A 19,437-nucleotide genomic window follows, 5' to 3' on the forward strand; every position below is an offset into this window, starting at 1 on the left:
TTTTTAAAAAGTAGTCGATAGTTTCAGAATTGTTATTTTTCAACAGATTTTTTTTTCACAGTGTTCAGCTTAGAATAACCTAGGCTATTGAACATTCAGGTTTTTTTTTTATTTGTTTCGAGTGTAATTTCTTTTTACCCTTTGTATATAATATCGTAAGGTATCAAACAATGCTGAATATTTTACTTCCGAAAGGGAATCACGTCAAATTTATTGTTTACAGGCGCTGGTGGCATTTGAACAGACTTAATTATTGTTCAGTAAAATGCAGGAGGGGCACCTGCACATGATTGTATTTACTTGTACATGTAACTGGTAGTGTTTACACAGGATATGTTAAAGAAATTATCCGGCTTTGAGTGACGTTTATATGGGTATACTTTTCACAATTAAGTCACAGAGAACTACACTTGTATATCAGCTATCTTCATTAGATACACTAGATCATCTTGTGTCTGTGAATTTGTTTTATTGAAAATTATTAGTAGTTTAAGGATATCTACAAAATGTAGCATACTGAAAATAATCTGTTCTTACATGTACAAAAAATTTTAAGATTGAAAAGTCGGTGGATTGACTTATTTGCATAAAATTTTCAGAGAAAGAAGAACTAGTCTTGACTCATGTGAAACCTTTTAAAATAATTACTTTTTCATCAAATATTGATAATTAAACAAATTGACTCTGTCAGTGTGAATAAAAATGTTACGTATACATTTTAATTAATCAGTTAACTTGTACATGGACATAAGTCTTGATCAATAGCAAGGTGCTTGAAAAAAATAATGTATATATATAAAACCCAGTTAAACTGTTGGAAAACCAATCGGCTCTTATTAGGCTCCTTTATTAGCTGAACTGTCTGATTTTTCTATGAAGCAAAATTTATTCAAAACTTCTATAAGAGAGGAAGAAAACGCTGTGACCTTCAACACGACATTTATATAAATCGACTATCTATCAGCAATGAACAATTGATCTGTTTCATTTATAGATGTTTAAGTAACTATAGACAATAAGGACCAACTAGCAAGTAAACTATATGTATGGCACGCCAAATTCACAAAAATGAGATAATCATAGTTTCACAATTGACTGTAAACTATAGTTTACAAACCGTAAACTATAGTTAACGATTCGTTAAGTATAGTTTTCATCTGTAAAACTATATTTAACGATTGTTAACTATAGTTTACGAATGTTAATTTAAGTTTATCTATTATTAATTTATAGTTTGCAATCGTAAACTATAGTTAAGAGTTGTTAATCATAGTTTCACAAATTGTGAAACTATAATTATCAGATCGTTAACTATAGTTAACGGTTTGTAAACTATAGTTTACAAATCGTGAAACTGTATTTATCAGATAATCTATGTTTTGCAATCGCAAATAATTGTTTTCGGTGTTAAGTATAGTTTACGGTTGTGAAACATAGATTGTCGCGTTAACTATGGTTTACGGATGTGAAATATAGATTAACTTTGTAAACTATAGTTTACAGTTCGTAAACTATAGTTTACAACCGATAAACCTAGTTTATCGATTGTGAAACTATCATTATCTCATTTTTGTGAATTTGGCGTGCCATATATATGATAAATGAAATTACGTCAGCATAATTTTTCATCGTCAAATTTCCTTACGTATGTAGTGATATCCCGCTAGCGTCTGCATATGGTGTTAACATATCCTAGCGCATTCGAAACTCAAATGCATTCTCCGAGAACAATCAATTTTTAAACCGAGACAGGCTACTGACATAATTCGATGTTACTGGGATTTTCACAACCTCGTATAAAGTCAGCATATTTTGTTTAATTCTATGGTCGTTATAATAGGCTTAGAAGAAAATATAACCTATCGCTGGGTCGTATATATTTACTAGCTTGTTTCATATCAATTGTTAGACTTCTGATTATAAAGGAATGTTTCCTTTACCTAAGCAATGTATAGGGCTCAGGGCGGGTGTGTCAATCAATAGGGATGTTTTCTCCTCCTAGGCACCTAATCCAATCTCTGGGATTTCCAGGGATCTGCTTTTTATGTCCTCTTGGCAGATTTGTATTGTTTATAGATCAAGTTTATTGAAATCAATCACTTTTCGCTATTATATCGATTGTCGACGGTATTTTATCTATCACATTCGTATGGAATTATTATCTATCAACATATTCGATACAAAAAAAGCATTCTGCAAGGAAGATCATTTTCAAGCTACTGACAGATATTTTACAAGGGTTTCAACAAACTCACTTAAGTGTTTCCGATCGTAAATTATAAAGTCATTTTTGTATTTTAAACATATAATTTTATACAAAAAAAGTAAATGGAAATAGGCAGCATGCAAAGCGTCTCTTAGCCCTCTCCCCAATCTGAAGTCGTTATAATGACGTTGTACATGCACACAATCAGTTTTATAACAGAGGATTTCAACAAGCTCGTTTAAAGTCCGCATTTCGTAAATTCAGTGTTGGTTGTAATGACCTTGTTAGCAAAAATAATATAATCCATCAATGGGTGCTTTGTTTCATATGTTTCATACAATTCATGCGCTTTTGTTCTATACTTAATTTGATTACGATATATTTCAGTATATTCATAGTGTTTATGGCGGGTGTGACCATTCCTTTTCTTTGTTATTGACTTTGAAGGAGAGAGTGGAGATGAGAATTGCAAAAAACATTCCCGTCCCCCTTTCATCATCCCCAATATACATGAACCAGGCATCCGTCGCCAGTCCATCCCGAAACCCGTGATAATAAAGCAAGCAGGTGTAACGAATGTGAAGGGTATACCCCGGTGCTGATTTCGAAGATTTGTTCAAAATCTTGAACGCGAAAAGAAAAAAAATGTTGCGGTCTTAATCAACTCGACATTTAGATATATCGACGACGTATTGTCAATTATCAATGGTTATTTCCATTCTTATGTCGATACGATATATCATTATATCCATGATAAAAGATACCACAGAGTCTGACACATCTGTTGCATATTTGGATATTTTACTAGAAAAGGTGTTTTAAAAGTAATTTTGATAAATTGATGACTTTAACTTGTAATTTAACAACCGAGCTTTATGATAAACGTGATGCCTTTAACTTATCAATCAACTTTCTTTACCTATTTAGAAATATACCTTCATCACCTGCAAAAGGGGATTATATCACTTGCATAAAGGATTTATATCTCTCAGTACCTCTAGGCAGTAGTTGACAAACAAGTTGATGAAACAAGAATATCAGCAGTCTCATTTAAAGTCACTATTTTGTAAGTTCCCTTTATATATTCAGTAACATTGTCAGCAAAAACAATCTATCATTAAGTCAAATGCTGACCGACGTTTTTCATACTAATTGTTAAGGTCAGACGACACGTTCCTCAATAATATATTTTTTTCCCAAGAATTTGTCCTTGAAGTCTAGGTACTTAAGCAAGTTTCCTCACAAAAAATAAGGGTACCTTACCAGGCATTTGGACAAGATACCACAGGTTGGTATTTCTTATATAACCCTTATGGGTAATCTTCCGAATGGCCTATCTCACAATTTTTGGTGAATTTATATTTAAACACATATTGAAAATAATGCAGAAATTACAAGAGAATAACAACTATACATATTTTTTCATATAATACTAAGAAATACAAAACAAATATGTGGAACTTGTCGTCTTACCATTATTTACACACTGAATTTCGATGGATTTATCTGTAATTTCCCGATCATGAAAAGGAGCACACGGCGGGTGTGACCAGTCGGCAGGGGATGCTCACTCCTCAATGGCACCTGGTCCCACCTCTGATGTTTTAGGGGTCCCAATCTAAAATTAGATGTTAGATCCGCTCACACTCCAGTGTAGCGAGTGTGCGAGCGGATCTAACATCCTATTTTAAGGTCAAGATCTAGTAAATGACTTTAGAATAACTTTTCAGTGCTAAATCCATTATGACGTCATAATCACTTTCAACTTTCTTTTTCCCGTACTTTACGCTCTAATAGAATTATGTAGAAAATAAAGTATTTTCATGGAATTCAATTTGAAATCACATGAAAAGTAGTCCCGATACCTATCTTAAATTTAACATTATTTTAAAGTGGAGACTAAGAACATACACATAACCCTTTTCTGAAAAACTGTAGGCAATCTGGATACATTTTCTTTGTCTGATATGGAAAAAACTCCCATTTTCAATACTGGTTTTCTTAATTTTTCATTGAAAATGACAGTATAAAATATGATTTTTCATCTTGTTTTTTCTACAAATTATGCCCCGAAACACCTATTTTGACCAAGCTATTGTTATAAAGCATCATTAAAGGAATTAATTTCTTAAATCTGAAAAATCTGTAGGCACCTTCCATTTACTAGATCTTGACCTTAATTAGATTGTAGGGGTCCGTGTTTACTCTGAATGAGTGAATGAATGAATGAACGAGTCAAGTTCAGCTTTAATGAATAATCAATTAATATAAACACCCTTTTTTGATAATTCAGTTTGTTTGATTTCTGAGATATGCCAAAAAATTTTACCATGGAACTAAAATGCAAAGATAATGGGAAATAATGCAAAGATAATGGGAATATGAAACTACAATTGCTAAATTCATACAAAATTGGAATATTTCAAATATACACACAATTCTTTCCTAAAAACAAACAGACACACAAACAAGTAAAACCGAAAGTGAATTGATAATAGATTAAACAAGCGCTGCTTTTAGCTATACATGTACTATGAAATAAGAAAACAATAATATACAAAAAGTGATTTGATTCCCCTGTTTGAATTGTAGACAAGACACTTTTTCAACGCGACATTGATTTGTCCATTCTTTGTTTTTACTGACTTGGAATCGCTTTAAAAACTTCAAAGATTCTAGATGGGATCTTGTAATAATAGTTTATACATCATAACCAATTTTTAACGTTGTCTAATTCTTTCCCAGAGTCCTTTGATTTGGATGACCAGGGTGGGGAAGTCTAATATAACAATAGACCCCAGTACGACGACGATGAAGACGATACCGACATAACCAGCGACAGAGGCGGATGTACGACTGTCGGGGGCGCTGATCTTTTTCATTTTCGTCGACGTTAATTCCGAAGTGTTGACCTGTAGCTCTTTCTTCATTTCGTTGATTTTGGAAACAAGAATTTCTTCTTCGATCTCAGGCTGAGTACCAGTACTTTCCCAGAATGCAATTCGGTCCATAAACTCGCAATCACATGGACACATCTGCTCCTCTGTAGCTAAAATTAGAAATTCTCTGTTAATGGATGCACTTCATGCACTTTTTTTAAAGTTTGAAAACTATATAAGTAGTCATAAGACGATGAAATATATGGTGGTAACGAACAGTATTCAAGCTCAAAAGTCCGTAAAACAATAAAGAATAGGAACAGAACAACACAGACCCCCACACCATCAGAGGTGGGATCAGATGCCTGGAGGAGTGAGCAAATATATATATTGTCTGTACTGTTACCAGATTTGGTTGAATCCGTTGATACTGGAGTTGATTCGATGGAATCGGTCGATACATGCGTTGATTGGATGGAATCCGTTGATACATGTACATGCGTTGATTGGATGGAATCCGTTGATACATGTACATGTGTTGATTGGATGGAATCCGTTGATACATGTACATGCATTGATTGGATGGAATCAGTTGAATGGATTTCTAATGACCTGGAATCTGTCAGACTTGGAGAAAGTGGGGTACTACCTGAAAGTGATTTCACCCATGAGGAAAAAGAGACTGTAAACTCATGTTGTTTCGATGTGTCAAATTTTATTGGATTGAAGAAAGAATAGTGTTCGTGGGGATTTAATTTTGATGATGAATTGTTGAGTAGTAATATCTGTGAAAAAATTAAATTTCATGGAGGACATAGATTCCCAGGTTTTGTCATACCTCGGAAATCACGAAAATTAAAGCCCCAGGATTTGTGATTTCATATAGTGCTTTACTTGAAGTTTTTGTAAAACTTTTATTGTCAGGGGTTTAAAGCCATTATCTATATACTAGCTTAATCGTGGAAGACAAGAAAACTAACAATATCCATTTAAAATTCGCGGAAACGTATCCAGATAAAGCAAAAAAGCAGACAGGTTGCGAAGATAAAATCGTGGTAAATCTGTATAGAAAAACAATAAAATATAAAGTTAGAAATATCTCTTTTATTGATTTTAAGGTTCTTTCCAGGAAAAAAGGCTTCATATAGTTCGTAAGACTGAACTAACGACAGAACATAAAAAGCTGTATACCATACACGACTTGCCTGGAGATAGAAATTGAACAAGAAAGTCTGTATACAAAAGATTGAAGAATGCCATGGCTTAAGTGGGAATCCCCCAAAAAGACTGGCTAAAAACTGAAAATTTCTCAAGAGAAGAATTACATTTCGCAAGTCTTTAAGGAAGGAAGGATCACTACACAGCTAACCTTCTTTGGGGAATACTCATTTAATATAGCCAGATTTCGGTAGAATTTCTGACTATGAGGGAGTATTATTACAGTAAACAAATCGGAATTCACAAGAATTCTTTTCTTAATTGTCTTCTGGCAAATTTAAAATAAACACAAGGAAACACAAAGGGCGAAAGATGTGCCCAAAGTCCTGCATTGGGTACAATTTTTTTATGCAGCTTTGCTATAAAATAATATACAATTATGAACTCTTACGGTGTTGAATATGGTTTGTTATTCATCAGAAAAATATCAACATTGACCGAGGCGAAGCCGATGAAAATGAATGCATTGTATTCCTTGTACTTTCTTATTTTCTATGGTACCAACAGCAACCCCCTCAAACAGACAAACAGGTGCATAAACTAATAATTAAAGCATTCATATAAAATTTATTCTCCGCAATTTGGTTCGAGAGTTAAGTAATCTAAAGAACAAGATGTACTAAAAACTTACTGCTAGCTGATAATGAGATCCTTTCACACATGACCTCTCTCTGGGATTCTTAAATGGCAAAAAACAAACGAGGTGTGAGTTTTGTGAGTTATAGACGGAATATACATCTAGTCAAAATTATAGATGTATTAAATTTGTAAATTCACCAATTTGCCTTTAGAAAGTATGCTGCCTGTTATTAAGTAAAGTTGTAATTAAATAATATACTGACGTTTAAAGATTATCTTAAAAGATATTGAAACAAATATTGAAAATACTGGCACATCCGTTTCTAGTATCTTCTTCTGTACAGTTACTACAAATGGTGGCAAACTTTTCATTGTTTGGTACGTTTTCCTCCTGCCACATCCCGCCGTGACAGATATCATACTTGTTACAATCGCATCGTCCCTTAATCTGCCCCACAGTACAGGCGTCTGTAACAGTCAAAATTAAATATATCAATAATAATAATCATATTTTCGGAATCTAGCAAAGCTTGATAATTTAAGTTCCCCCAGTTCTACACAAATTAGTTTTATGCCATTGATAGACTAACGGACATGCGTATTTTCTCATCAACTGTAAGATTTTAAGTAAAATAAACATCTCTCAGCTTCAAAGAAAGCACTGGAATCAAAATAGAAAAAAAAACATTGATTAGTCCTATATCTGGTATAAAAAAGAAATATCTAGAAACAAAAAAAATGCAGAAAAGAAAAATTGATCAATTTCATAAATAAAGTAAACAAAATGAATCTTGAGCAGGGCAAAGCACATGAACATTTAATTTATCATAGGGTTTTTAAGATTTTGGTAAAATCTTGTGATTTCAAATTTTCCAAAAAATCCACATCTGATTTACACCACTTCTTTAATATATATGTATATTACAACACAATACTCTTGAAGTTTCTCCTTCATTACTGTTAATATCCGAGTGAGGGGTAAAGAAAGAGGCTCGGTTGAACATTTACTGGAACCCATTATGTATTTTTTTAAAGGATTTTGATGAACAATTTCTAAGAAGAAGTATGTTATTGACAAATAAGTTGATGAAGCAAAAATATAAACTATCTCGTTTTAAGTCATAATTTGTAAGTTCTATGTTCGATACAATGATCTATTCAGCAATTTACCATTAACTTAATGATTACGTCAAATGCTTTTTTTTCATACTGATTGTAAGGTAATTGGAGGTCCGTGTTTGCTCCGCTCCTTTTTTTAAAATTATTTTCAATGGACTTTTGACCTCGAATACTCTTCGTTATCTCCATATATTTCATATTTGAAGACCTGTTTCCAAATACAACATATATTTTGTCCAGCATCTTTTTTTTCATATCAACTTAAGGTCTAAATTATGTTAGAAACCCGTGTCATTAATTTATTGTGAGGAATTTGAGATATGTAATATTAATGATCCTTAGTTTTAGATAGAAACTGTGAACATAGGCGTCGGAACAGGGAGGGGGGGGGGGCTTAGCCTCCCTTCCACTTTTGTTTTGCAAAGATAGACTTAGTGTAGGCATCGAACATTGCGGTGTAGGTTTGGCCTCCCTCCACTTTCCAAAGACGCCTTGCACTATAGGTATGAAACAGGGAAAGTGGTTGTGTTTGGATAAAAAAAATTGGTACTAAAAGAAGTTCAAAGCTATAAAATATTATACGTTAAAAGAAGACAACACTTGCTGTGGCCTTCAACTCGATATTTAGATATATCGACGACGCATTGTCAATTAATAATAGTCATTTCCATTTTTATGTCGATACGATATACCCGGTATCCACGAGAGCTTGAAATAAAAGACATCACAAAGTCTGACACGTCTGTTTCATATTTTGATATTTTACTTGAAAAAGACGTTAATGGTAATACAACAACCAAGCTCTATGATAAAAGTGATGACCTTAACGTTTCAATCGCCAGCTTCCCTGACTTATTCAGCAATATACACTTGTCACCTGCATACGGAGTTAATATATATCTCAGTTAATTCGATACGCAAGAGCATGCTTTATGTATGAACAATTTCTAAAGCGAGGTAAATTATTGACAAAAAAGTTGATGAAACAAGAATATCAGCATATCACCATAAAACTTACGAAATGATAACTTTAAACGAGACTTTTAAAGTCATCATTTCGTAAGTTCTATGCTCGATTGTATACAATGACCTTGTCAGCAAATACAATTTATCATTGAGTCAAATGCTGACTTGCTGACTGCAAGTTTTTCATACTCATTGTTAATCCATTATTTATACACTAAATTGACGACTAATTTTTCCATTTTTTCCGATCATGACAAGGAGCACACGGCGGGTGTGATTGATTGGCAGGGAATGCTCACTCCTCCTTGGCACCTGATCACACCTCTGATGTTTTGAAGGTCCGTGTTTGCTCTGCTCCTATTTTGTATTGTTTTATGGACTTTTGATCTTGAATACTGTTCGTTAATCTCCATATGTTTCATTAGATAAAAGTTGGTTTGGACAACCAGACAAGTACATATCTTTAAAGTGAAGTACCAGAGTTACAACCGAAAAGTACTCAGAATGTGACACGAAACTTAAAATTTTAAATTTATTTCCATATATAAAAAATCAGAAAAGGAAGTGAATAATATTGTATATTTTGCTATAGACGAGGAACTAAATTAAACTATTTAAAACAGATTATAGTTACCACTTTGTCCAAGAATATGTCGGAGCATCAAAATGACTAATATTAGAATTCTTTCATTCTTCAACATTCTTGGTGCCTTTAGAAATGAGGGCTACAATTGAAGTCATACAAATCTTCTTGAAATCAATTGTTAATGCACTTTTTAAACATGTTTTTTTTTACGTCAATGCCAAAGAAATGCAATTTTAGTTTAGTTTAGTTTAGTTTAGTTAATGTTTGAATGATGTAAAGAAAGCTGTGATAGACATTCCATGTTTCGTTTGGAGCTAAAAGTAACAAATGAACACAGTTTTGCATTTAGCAAAAGGTGAACTTCTTAGTGAAAAAAAGATGATTTAAATGAATAAGATAAGCAATACTTACTTGCGAGATAATTTAAACCATTTTGACCACACCAGCGAATGTTTTTAATGAACGCGGTGGAATATACTTTCAATATCATTATCGAGTATGAAAAAGCTATGTCGATATTTTGACATGCATCAATTAATTATATTGATGTTTAATTGATGTGTATTTCAATGGGAAGATAGGATTACCAGAACTCTTCATCTCTGTACAAGGGTTAATTACGTATTAAGCATATTATTCTTTGAAATAATTGGTAAACTCATTATATCTAATTAGCATTTTTAAAAGATACAATGTAATTTGAACATCAACTAAATATCTGGGGATATGAAAGCGGAGTAACGATAACAAATTATATAATTCACACTCGTGTAATTTTACACCGTAACGAATTTTATTACAGATTGTGATAAAGAGAACATGTCTTTGTGCAAAACATTATAATGAATTATTAAACCAGTTTAATCAGACCTGATAAATAATTCATTGAAAACCTTTTAAACTAACGATGGCATCAACTATACTTTAAAACAACAATTTCCTGTATTAAGAAAATAGATTTAAAACATACACCCCAAACAGATACATTTAGAAAGACTGTATGCAATTAAATTGACAAAGTTTTATGGAGTTTTTGAGAATCCGCCTTTGTTTTACACCACTTCAAGATTATACTTAAGCACAGTAGATCTATAGGTAGGTTTAATCTTTATTTGTAAGGAGTAGAGATGAGGACTACATGCAGCATTTGCTACACCCTCAATGTATCTTTGTTTTGAAGAATTTTTAGTTTAGGAATCTAGTTTTTGGTGTGTGATACATGTATGTATTTACTCTGGTTCTTTAAAAGTAGTTAACTTTGAAATGTCAATTTGAAATACATGTAATTCAGTCTAAGAATGAAATATATGGAAATAACGAACTGTATTCAAACTCAACAGTAAATAAACAATACAAATTTGGAGTGGTGCAATCACGGACCTCCAAAACATCAGAGGTGGGATCAGGTGTCATGGAGGAGTGAGTACAAGATGGATTTTCAATTATAAATTTTAATCCAAGTTCTTTTAAAATAAATGATTAGGCTTATAACAACAGTGCTGTTTAGAGGTCCGCGTATGATCCGCTCCTGATTTGCATTGTTTAAATAATGAACTTTTAAGCTTGAATACGAGTGTTCGTTATTTTCATGCATATATTTCATGTTGGAAGCATTTTCTGTTGAAATCATGTTTGAATACAGTTCTTGAGTATAGCCACGATTTATTGAAGAAGAAAATCTACATTTATTCTGTCTTTCAACCAATTCAACGCATTATTGTCGTTAATTGCTTCTAGCTGAGGAGTCACTAATTTGTCAATCATTTTATAGTAGTCCTTTAACCAAGAAAACTGTAAAGAAGATATAAAGCATAATGTTTAACAACTTTCAAAGATATCATGTGCTTTAAAAAACAATAATTATGATAATACTATTTATCACAAAGATAACTATCCATAGAACTGTTAGATGAAACATAATCGAGAGTTAATTGGTTTATAGCAGTATAATAATTATTAAATCAAAAAATGTCATGGATGTACATCTAGTTATGATTTTTAATTTAAAAAAAACAACAACAATGAACTGAACATTATATCAGAGATTTCCATTGAATGTTAGCTTGAAAACTAGACATGATATATAAATATTTGGTATCACCTAGCTGCTTGCTGAAAAGCATTACAGAATTAATTTTTTTTATTAAGCAAGTCACCCAAAATAAATGCATAGCCTCTAAATTTTAAGAAAAAAATAATAAATATATACCTGATCCACTGTTAACAACTCTGGCTTTATAAGTTTTGATTCATACGGCAAAAACACAAGCTGTTCAAAAGCATAGCAGGGTTTCAAACAACTTCCCTGAAGAAGAAGAATTGCTCAAACATTTATTGAATATGTCTCTTCAAACGTTATTAATTATTCTCAAAATTTTGCATTTCTTCTACACATGTGTAAAAATGACTAAAAAAAATCTCAAAAGACTTACGTTTACGATAAGCATAGTGTTCTCTATTCGCATGCCAAATTCTCCTTTCCCGTAAAAACTCGGTTCTAAATTACAAGGAAACAACTTATGTTTTATTATTCTTATGTCAATAGTCTGCCTTTTAAAAAAAAAAAATTATAAGCAGAATATAATTTTGCGCATAACATCAACTGGAGACATTTACTTCGATAACACAATGTTTATAAAATATTTACAACATCGTCCATTGACATGTAAAAATCAAAACTAGTTTCAGGACTAGGAGCGACCTTTACCGTTTGAGAAAACCATGCCCTCCTCCAGTGTATAATCACGCCAATCAGGGGTCGTTATTAAATCCTGTGGCTGTTTACAAGTGTCTAAAATTTAAATGAAGCAACTATTTTTTATTGTCATGTCTGTATATAAATCTCTTAATAAAGTTTCCATTAATAACTGAAAAACACATACAAATAAGAAAAATCACTCTTCATTCCATTTATGTACGTAAAAGGTTATGCTATTCACATTCTGCATAACTCGCCACGAAAGGATTAATTGGTCTTGGTAAGAAAATACCCACAGACTTTGAACCTGGGTATGGAAATAACATCAACATTTTGTGTGTGCATTCAGCAGTGTGAACGTGGTTATTGGTGTATTTAATCAATTCGTTTTAATTGATGACACGTTATTGAATCATATTATTCGTTATATATTATGCGTCATTCTCTTTGCAGTAAGGTTGCAAACTTAACGAAATGATAATTTTTTATGCCTCCGTAATCGAAGATTCGGAGATATAATAGTTTTTGCCAAGACCTTTCTCGGGGTACCATCAAATATTACCTCTTGACTTTATTTAAATCTTTGAGGATTATTGCTGATTTTTGACAAAAGTTTATTTGTGATATATACGGAGAAAATGGACAGTGTTCAAGTTCAAAAGTCCATTTATAAACAATATAAAGTAGGAACAGAACAAACATGGACCTCCAAAACATCAGAGGACTGATCAGGTATCATGGAGATGTGAGCATCCCCCGCCGACTGGTCACACCCGCCCTGTGCTCCTTGTCATGAATGGGGAAATAACGAAAAAAAAATTCAGTGTGTAAATTATGGTCTGACAATAAGTTTGAATAATGACAGTCAATATTTGACTCAATGATAAGTGTTATTTATACTAATACATATAATGATATGTTTTATTCATACTTTAGGCTGATGTGTAGCTACACTTCATCGAATGAAAAGTCATCATTTTTTAAGTCTTTAGTCCATACAATGACCTTGTCAGCAAATATAATTTATCATTGAGTCAAATGCTGATTGACGTTTTTTAGCCCATTATTTACACACTGAATTGACGACGGACTTTTCCGTTATTTCGCGATCATGACAAGGAGCACACGGCGGGTGTGTCCGGTCGACAGGGGGATGCTCACCCCTCCATGGCACTTGATCCCACCTCTGATGTTTTGGAGGTCCGTGTTTGCTCTACTCCTATTTTGTATTGTTCTATGGACTTTTAATTTTGAACACTGTTCTTTATCTCCATTTGTTTTTTTTATTAAAAATAAATGAATAATTTATACAAAATATTAATAGTTCAAATTAGTGTAGTTACAATTTGTTTACAAACCTTCAGGGTGTTTTTTTAAAATCAAACTTAGTAAAACTTACTACAATCAAATATATGTCTGTCTAAATCAACATCACTTTTCCAGTCTGCAGAGGCGTTAGAAATGGACGCTGGGCCTAAAATTGAAACACAATCTAAAGCATATACAGAGAAATATCTTCGGTGGTAGGGTGTTCAAGACCGAAATGGAACAATATTCAACAATATGACGTTATCAGTCTGAGGTTTCATCTTAGGAACAATGTTTAGTTTATTTTCCAAACTAAGTAGACATGAAATACTAAAAGTCCTTTGAATAATATTCAAATCTGCCCATTTATTTTGTGCATTTTTAACATTTCTCTTAATAATAATAATTTATAACTAGAAACTCTTGTTGCTACAGCAACAAAGAAGGTCTTCCGTTCTCCTCTATTTATCTGCATGAATGAGCTTTTATATATGTTAAAAAAGGCATATAATATTTTAAATGATTTCAGGAAAACAATCAGCCGGAGGTATAACTTACCAAGATTCTTGACTTAACTTTAGACAATTAAATATATGTAAAAAAAAAATCATTTTCAATTATTTTATCACTTTCTGTGACGACCGGAAACGACGGCAGACGCATTTTACCCTATATTTGTTGAACAATCTTCATGGTTTATTATTCATATAAGTTTAGTGTCTTGATCTGTTACAGTTTAAGAGATCTCGTAATATCATCTTCTCATTTTGAGGGCAAGAAATCACGTGACCGGAAGTGAATTTTTGAAAAGATATTTGATGTTACTCTAGACATTTCAGTCTGAATAACATGTCCTTATATCAATTCAAATGCTCTTTTTATTAAAAAAAATATTTATGGGATAGTATGATACTAAAGTTATACAGTTTTTCTTTCATAGCCGGAAGTTGTCGTTTTTGTTTCCAGTGGGACTGACATATTTCAAAACTACAAATAAGATGATATATTAATGTATTACTATGAAAGATTCCATAAGAAAAGTTGAAAATTTTGATTTATTTGTTCACTTCCTGTGATAACTGGAAGTGACGGCGGACAATGTTAACCCAAATGGATTTGCCTACTCATCAAGATATATCACTCCTGTAAGTTTTATGTCTTAATCTCTTACCTTTTACGAGATCTAACTATGATAACTTCTAATTTTGAGGACAGAAAATCACGCAACCGGAAGTGAATTTTACAAAGATAGTTGACGTTACTGTAGACAGTTGCAGTCAGAATAACATATCTAAAAATCGTGACCAATACTTTATATATAAAAAATATTTATGGGAAAGAAAAATACTCAAATTATGTAGTCTTTCTCTTATAACCGGAAGTTGTCATTTTTGTTTCCGGCGGGACTCATATATTTTAAAACGACGAATAGGATACAATAATGTGATGCAAAAAAAGTTTCAATAAAGAAAAGTTAAAATTTTCAATTTCTTTGATCACTTCCTGTGACGACCGGAAGTGACGGCGGATGATGTTATCCCTGTTGGTTTTGCCTACTCATCAAGATCTACCATTCCAATAAGTTTGGTGTCTTAATCTCTTACCATTTACGAGATCTAACTATGAAAACTTCTCATTTTGACAAGAAATACCGGAAGTGAATTTTACAAAGATATTTGACGTTACTGTAGACATTTGCAGTCTGAATAACATATAAAAATCATCACAAATACTTTATATATAAAAAATATTTACGTACTCAAAATATGCAGTTTTTCTCTTATAACCGGAAGTTGTCGTTTTTGTTTCCGGTGGGACTGACATATTTCGAAACTACAAATGAGATGCTATAATATGGTGCAAAAAAAGTTTCAATAAAGAAAAGTTGGAATTTTGGATTTCTTTGATCACTTCCTGTGACGACCGGAAGTGAGACATGAAATACTAAAAGTCCTACTCCTATGATCTCTTACCGTTTCTGAGATATGATTATGACAATATATTTCTGAAGAAAACGGAAATCGGACAAATCTGACGACCGGAAGTGAATTTTGAAAAAACGAAAAAAACGTCTGAGCGTATTTTTTTGCACTACTGAAAATTTCAAGAAAATTCTACAAGAAAAGGGGAAAAATAATAATAATAATAATAATAAAAAGAAACAGTACAATCACTATAAGGTCTTCCGTCTGAAACGGAAGACCTTAATAAATACATATAATTGTTTTAAACTCGAGAATTGAAAGGTTCTTGCAAGATTGGCAGTCAGAATTTACCTTCTACTATGGCGCCATAAGCAGCTACCATATGTCCTATTTCATGCGGAAAATCGACTCCTATTTCATGAAGGGGTTCTCTCACTGCCTTTGTATCTAAATCACGACCTGTGTAATATAAAGGGGGAAATTTGATATTTTCTAAAACAATCTTTAGTCAAGAACCTGATAATTTATTTTTGAATCAAGTGATAAAATCGAATCACCTTTGCTTCCAACTGGAAATGTCTTCTTTGCTAGATTAATGTGCGTCATCAATAAACGTGTGTATATATCCTACAGAGAAATTTTGGTCATTTATTAGAAAACAGAAATGTCTTTATTCTAGTTTGCGATAAATATATATAATTATCTAGACAAATAAAACAACGACAATAAAATTACAGAAAGGAAAACGTAAAAAAAATTTCTTTAAAAGTTTTCATTACAAGTGGTCTATTCTTTTTTTTTTTTAAATAAAAGATACCTTTTGTCTTTCTGAAGGTGTTCCATACACAAATGAACGAGCAATATCCGTGGTGCCATCCCTATGAAAGAAATGCTAAATAATGGGACCACATTTTGATATATTCCCGACTTCATGATACGAACTATTCGGCGTTTACTTACAAATATTGTGCGCCCATGTCAAACAGAAAGACATCCTTTTCTGTGATTACATCATCTGTTATTTTTGGAACCATGGGAAGAGCGGTGGAACCAAATCCAATCAGTGAGGTACCACTTGGCCCTCGATTATAGAGTACTTTCCTGTAATAATATTTAAATGAATTTACGAAAATGTAGGTGTTGTACGGTTAATTTATTTTTAGGGATCCTAATACCTTGAGAAACCATGCTTAATGGAAGATGAAATATTTTGGGAGTTTGTTTGGGTGAAATATGCACAGGGCTATCTATACATGTATACATGTAGAAGATACTGAGAAATTTTTAATACTCACTTTCTCAACTCCTTTGTTTCGGCCTCGATTTCTTGCACGTTCAGAACTTCTCCATTTTTCATCTGTTGGGTATCATGCAAAAAATAGTTATCTTTCTTTCAATGATTTTTTTTGAAATCTCTTTTACATTGTATATTTCTCCACTTACCCTTTCCTCTAGTGCAGCAAAATAGGTTGATAAGAAAATAGATTCTCGCAGCTGTAAAATAAATATTTCAGACTTTACTATGCGAGTTTTCCTTTACTCTAACTCATTCTTCGATTTTTTTTTATAGGTCTTCCTTTGATATATTGATAATTATACTTTACATTTCATAGCATTGATTTAAAACCTTATATTTTTGTGGGGTCTATGTTTGTTCTGCTCTCAATTTGTAATGTTAAAAAGGATTTTAACACATGATTATTATTCTTTATTTTTACATTTATTTTTGCAAAACAACAAATACAAACATATTTAAAAGCCGAAAACAAAAAGTTTACCGTAGAGTTCTTTTTTCCTTGTATCTCACCATTATTTTTCGCTGCTTTGAACACTAAAGGAGGTGAATGTTCCATTAAAACCTTTTCCTGTAATTAAATTCAAGATTGTTTAATGGGAAAACTAACGGATCTAAGAAACATTTATTTATTTATTGAATTAAAGATTAAAGTATCTATACCTTTTCGGTTTGTTTATCTTACCTGTGGAATATCCCACACTTTTCGAACATGTTCATCTTGTGATAATTTGCAAATCTCATCTTTAAACATACTAGGGCTGTATTCTTTGACCTCTACACAATGACCTCTGTCACTCATGACTTCCCTTATTCTCTCACATCTGTCTGCACTATCGTCTTCATACTTGTTGGAATTCGAAAGGCATTTCCAGTGAGCACAACTGCCATCCTTAGATGTGTTGAGGAACTCGTGGATTTTTAGATCCTCTAATTCACAGTTCTGTGTAAGCTTCTTTTCAGCGTGAACGATGTAAAGGCTACTCGTGTAAGAATAAAATAATCGACTTAATTTTGGTAAATTCCTATAGAAAATATTTTTATGATGTATATTGTCTTGCTATTTTAGATTTATAATTTATCATTTATTGCTTACATTTTTACAAACTCTATACCTTATATATCACCATTATCGGCATGTTAGACTCACAAAATGAATGAAATCGCATATATCATGGATAGCACAAAGACTTACTATTTAACTTGTTTAATTAAAACAAGCACATACACAGGGACACAAATATTTAAATACCCTCTTTCCCTGTTTTATAATTTTAAGTAAAATCACTGTCGGCAAGGATCTGATAATGTGAAAAGTTAATTAAATGAATATTGTATTTTTAAATTTGTTAAACATTTCCAAATGTATCCTATTGTTAAATAGTTTGTACAATTCCTTAAATATACTGGGATAATGCAAATTACCTTACATCTCCAGTTCTGGCATTTATGAGGCAAAAGGAGATAAAATATGGATCAAAAGTGAAGTCTCTTGCTCTGATGTTAAATAACCCTGTGAAATAAGGAGAAATATATTTATGAATTTCGAAGTTCTTTGGTCGATACAATGACCTTGTCAACAAATACAATCTCTCATTAAGTAAAATGCTGATTGATGTTTTTCATACTAATTGCCTGGCCATAACGAGTATTTGCACACTGAATAGTCGACGGAATTTCCCGCTATTTCCCCAATAATGACAAAGAGCACGCGGCGAATCAGATTGTGACCACGGACAGGGGAAGCTCACTCCTCCACGGCACCTGGTCCCACCTCTAGAGTTTTGAGGTTTGTGTTTGCTCTGCTCTTGATTTGTTTGAATGGACTTTTGAATGAATAATGTCTGTTATCTCAATATGTATCATGATTAAAATATGAGTAACTAAGGGTTTAATCAGTTTATTTTTTCTGAATAATTTGTATGTTTATGTTTTAAAAAACACGAATATATCAAATGTATGAACATTCAGCTTCTCTGATAAAAAGAGAATGCAACTCATTCAGCTGATTGGTCATTTAGAGAGTATCACCAGTGCCTCGATTTGTGTATTCTTTCGTCAGAAATATAGCTTTGTTGATCTGTATGTAATGGAAAAGGCCAGCTAGTTTTAACAATTTTTGTAAAAAAAAAAAAAAAAAAAAAAAAAAAAAAGAACATGTGTGCGCAGTTGGATACTTCTCCTTTCACATATAGGTAGATTTCAATAAAATGCAGTGACCAGCCAAAGGAGGAAAAGTGTACCTACTTGCGCTTGTATATTTTAATGGCTTCAAAGAGTGGGTCGGAGGTAGATTTCAATAGGAATTGGGTGTAAACATGGTACCCCTACTCAAAATAAAGTCATACATGTTCAAAATTATGTTTCTTTTTTCCGTAAAAGTAGTATTTTATGAGGGTACACTTATCAGAAATTAAGTGGATGCAAAAATTTAGTAAAATTTGCATATTTTTTCACTTTACTGGGGGTCGTACATGTATGTTACATCATCCTTTACAGGAAAAAACAGTAACTTGAAAAATATGTTAAAAGTATTGTAATGACTTTTTCAAGATTAATCAAGGTGAACTAAGATCCGGAAAGGAAACCATATGAAGCATGTGGTTTATACTTTATAACATTATATAAGTAATACATAGAGTACCTTTCAACGAATGTA

The 19,437-nt window shown here is 32.3% G+C and overlaps 2 protein-coding genes across 2 annotated transcripts in view; both read right to left on the reverse strand.

Moving 5' to 3' along the window:
* Window positions 1-4,593: 4,593 nt before the first annotated feature.
* On the reverse strand, window positions 4,594-10,730 carry LOC134268641 (uncharacterized). Its single transcript, XM_062750896.1, has 6 exons — window positions 9,965-10,730; window positions 9,602-9,692; window positions 7,192-7,350; window positions 6,935-6,982; window positions 5,492-5,734; window positions 4,594-5,255 (listed from the first exon to the last, which is right to left on the reverse strand). The coding sequence occupies exons 2-6, from the start codon at window positions 9,666-9,668 to the stop codon at window positions 4,927-4,929; spliced, it is 846 nt and encodes a 281-aa protein (XP_062606880.1). The 5' UTR covers window positions 9,669-9,692; window positions 9,965-10,730; the 3' UTR covers window positions 4,594-4,926.
* Window positions 10,731-11,195: 465 nt separating this feature from the next.
* The window catches only part of LOC134268644 (xaa-Pro aminopeptidase 1-like), a 34,478-nt gene continuing 26,236 nt past the window's right edge, over window positions 11,196-19,437 (reverse strand). The window contains exons 10-23 of the mRNA XM_062750899.1: window positions 18,204-18,291; window positions 17,464-17,758; window positions 17,263-17,349; window positions 16,928-16,978; window positions 16,780-16,841; window positions 16,445-16,585; window positions 16,302-16,362; window positions 16,042-16,111; window positions 15,836-15,943; window positions 13,651-13,725; window positions 12,261-12,344; window positions 11,986-12,050; window positions 11,763-11,858; window positions 11,196-11,344 (exon numbers count right to left, since the gene is read on the reverse strand). Of these exons, the coding sequence (XP_062606883.1) occupies window positions 11,216-11,344; window positions 11,763-11,858; window positions 11,986-12,050; window positions 12,261-12,344; window positions 13,651-13,725; window positions 15,836-15,943; window positions 16,042-16,111; window positions 16,302-16,362; window positions 16,445-16,585; window positions 16,780-16,841; window positions 16,928-16,978; window positions 17,263-17,349; window positions 17,464-17,758; window positions 18,204-18,291 (1,412 nt within the window). The 3' untranslated portion in view covers window positions 11,196-11,215. The remainder of the gene's footprint in view (window positions 11,345-11,762; window positions 11,859-11,985; window positions 12,051-12,260; window positions 12,345-13,650; window positions 13,726-15,835; window positions 15,944-16,041; window positions 16,112-16,301; window positions 16,363-16,444; window positions 16,586-16,779; window positions 16,842-16,927; window positions 16,979-17,262; window positions 17,350-17,463; window positions 17,759-18,203; window positions 18,292-19,437) is intronic.

Source organism: Saccostrea cucullata, unplaced genomic scaffold (genome assembly GCF_032062105.1).
Source record: "Saccostrea cucullata isolate Sc308-1 unplaced genomic scaffold, CSIRO_AGI_Scuc_v1 ctg671, whole genome shotgun sequence".
Lineage (NCBI taxonomy): Eukaryota > Metazoa > Mollusca > Bivalvia > Ostreida > Ostreidae > Saccostrea > Saccostrea cuccullata.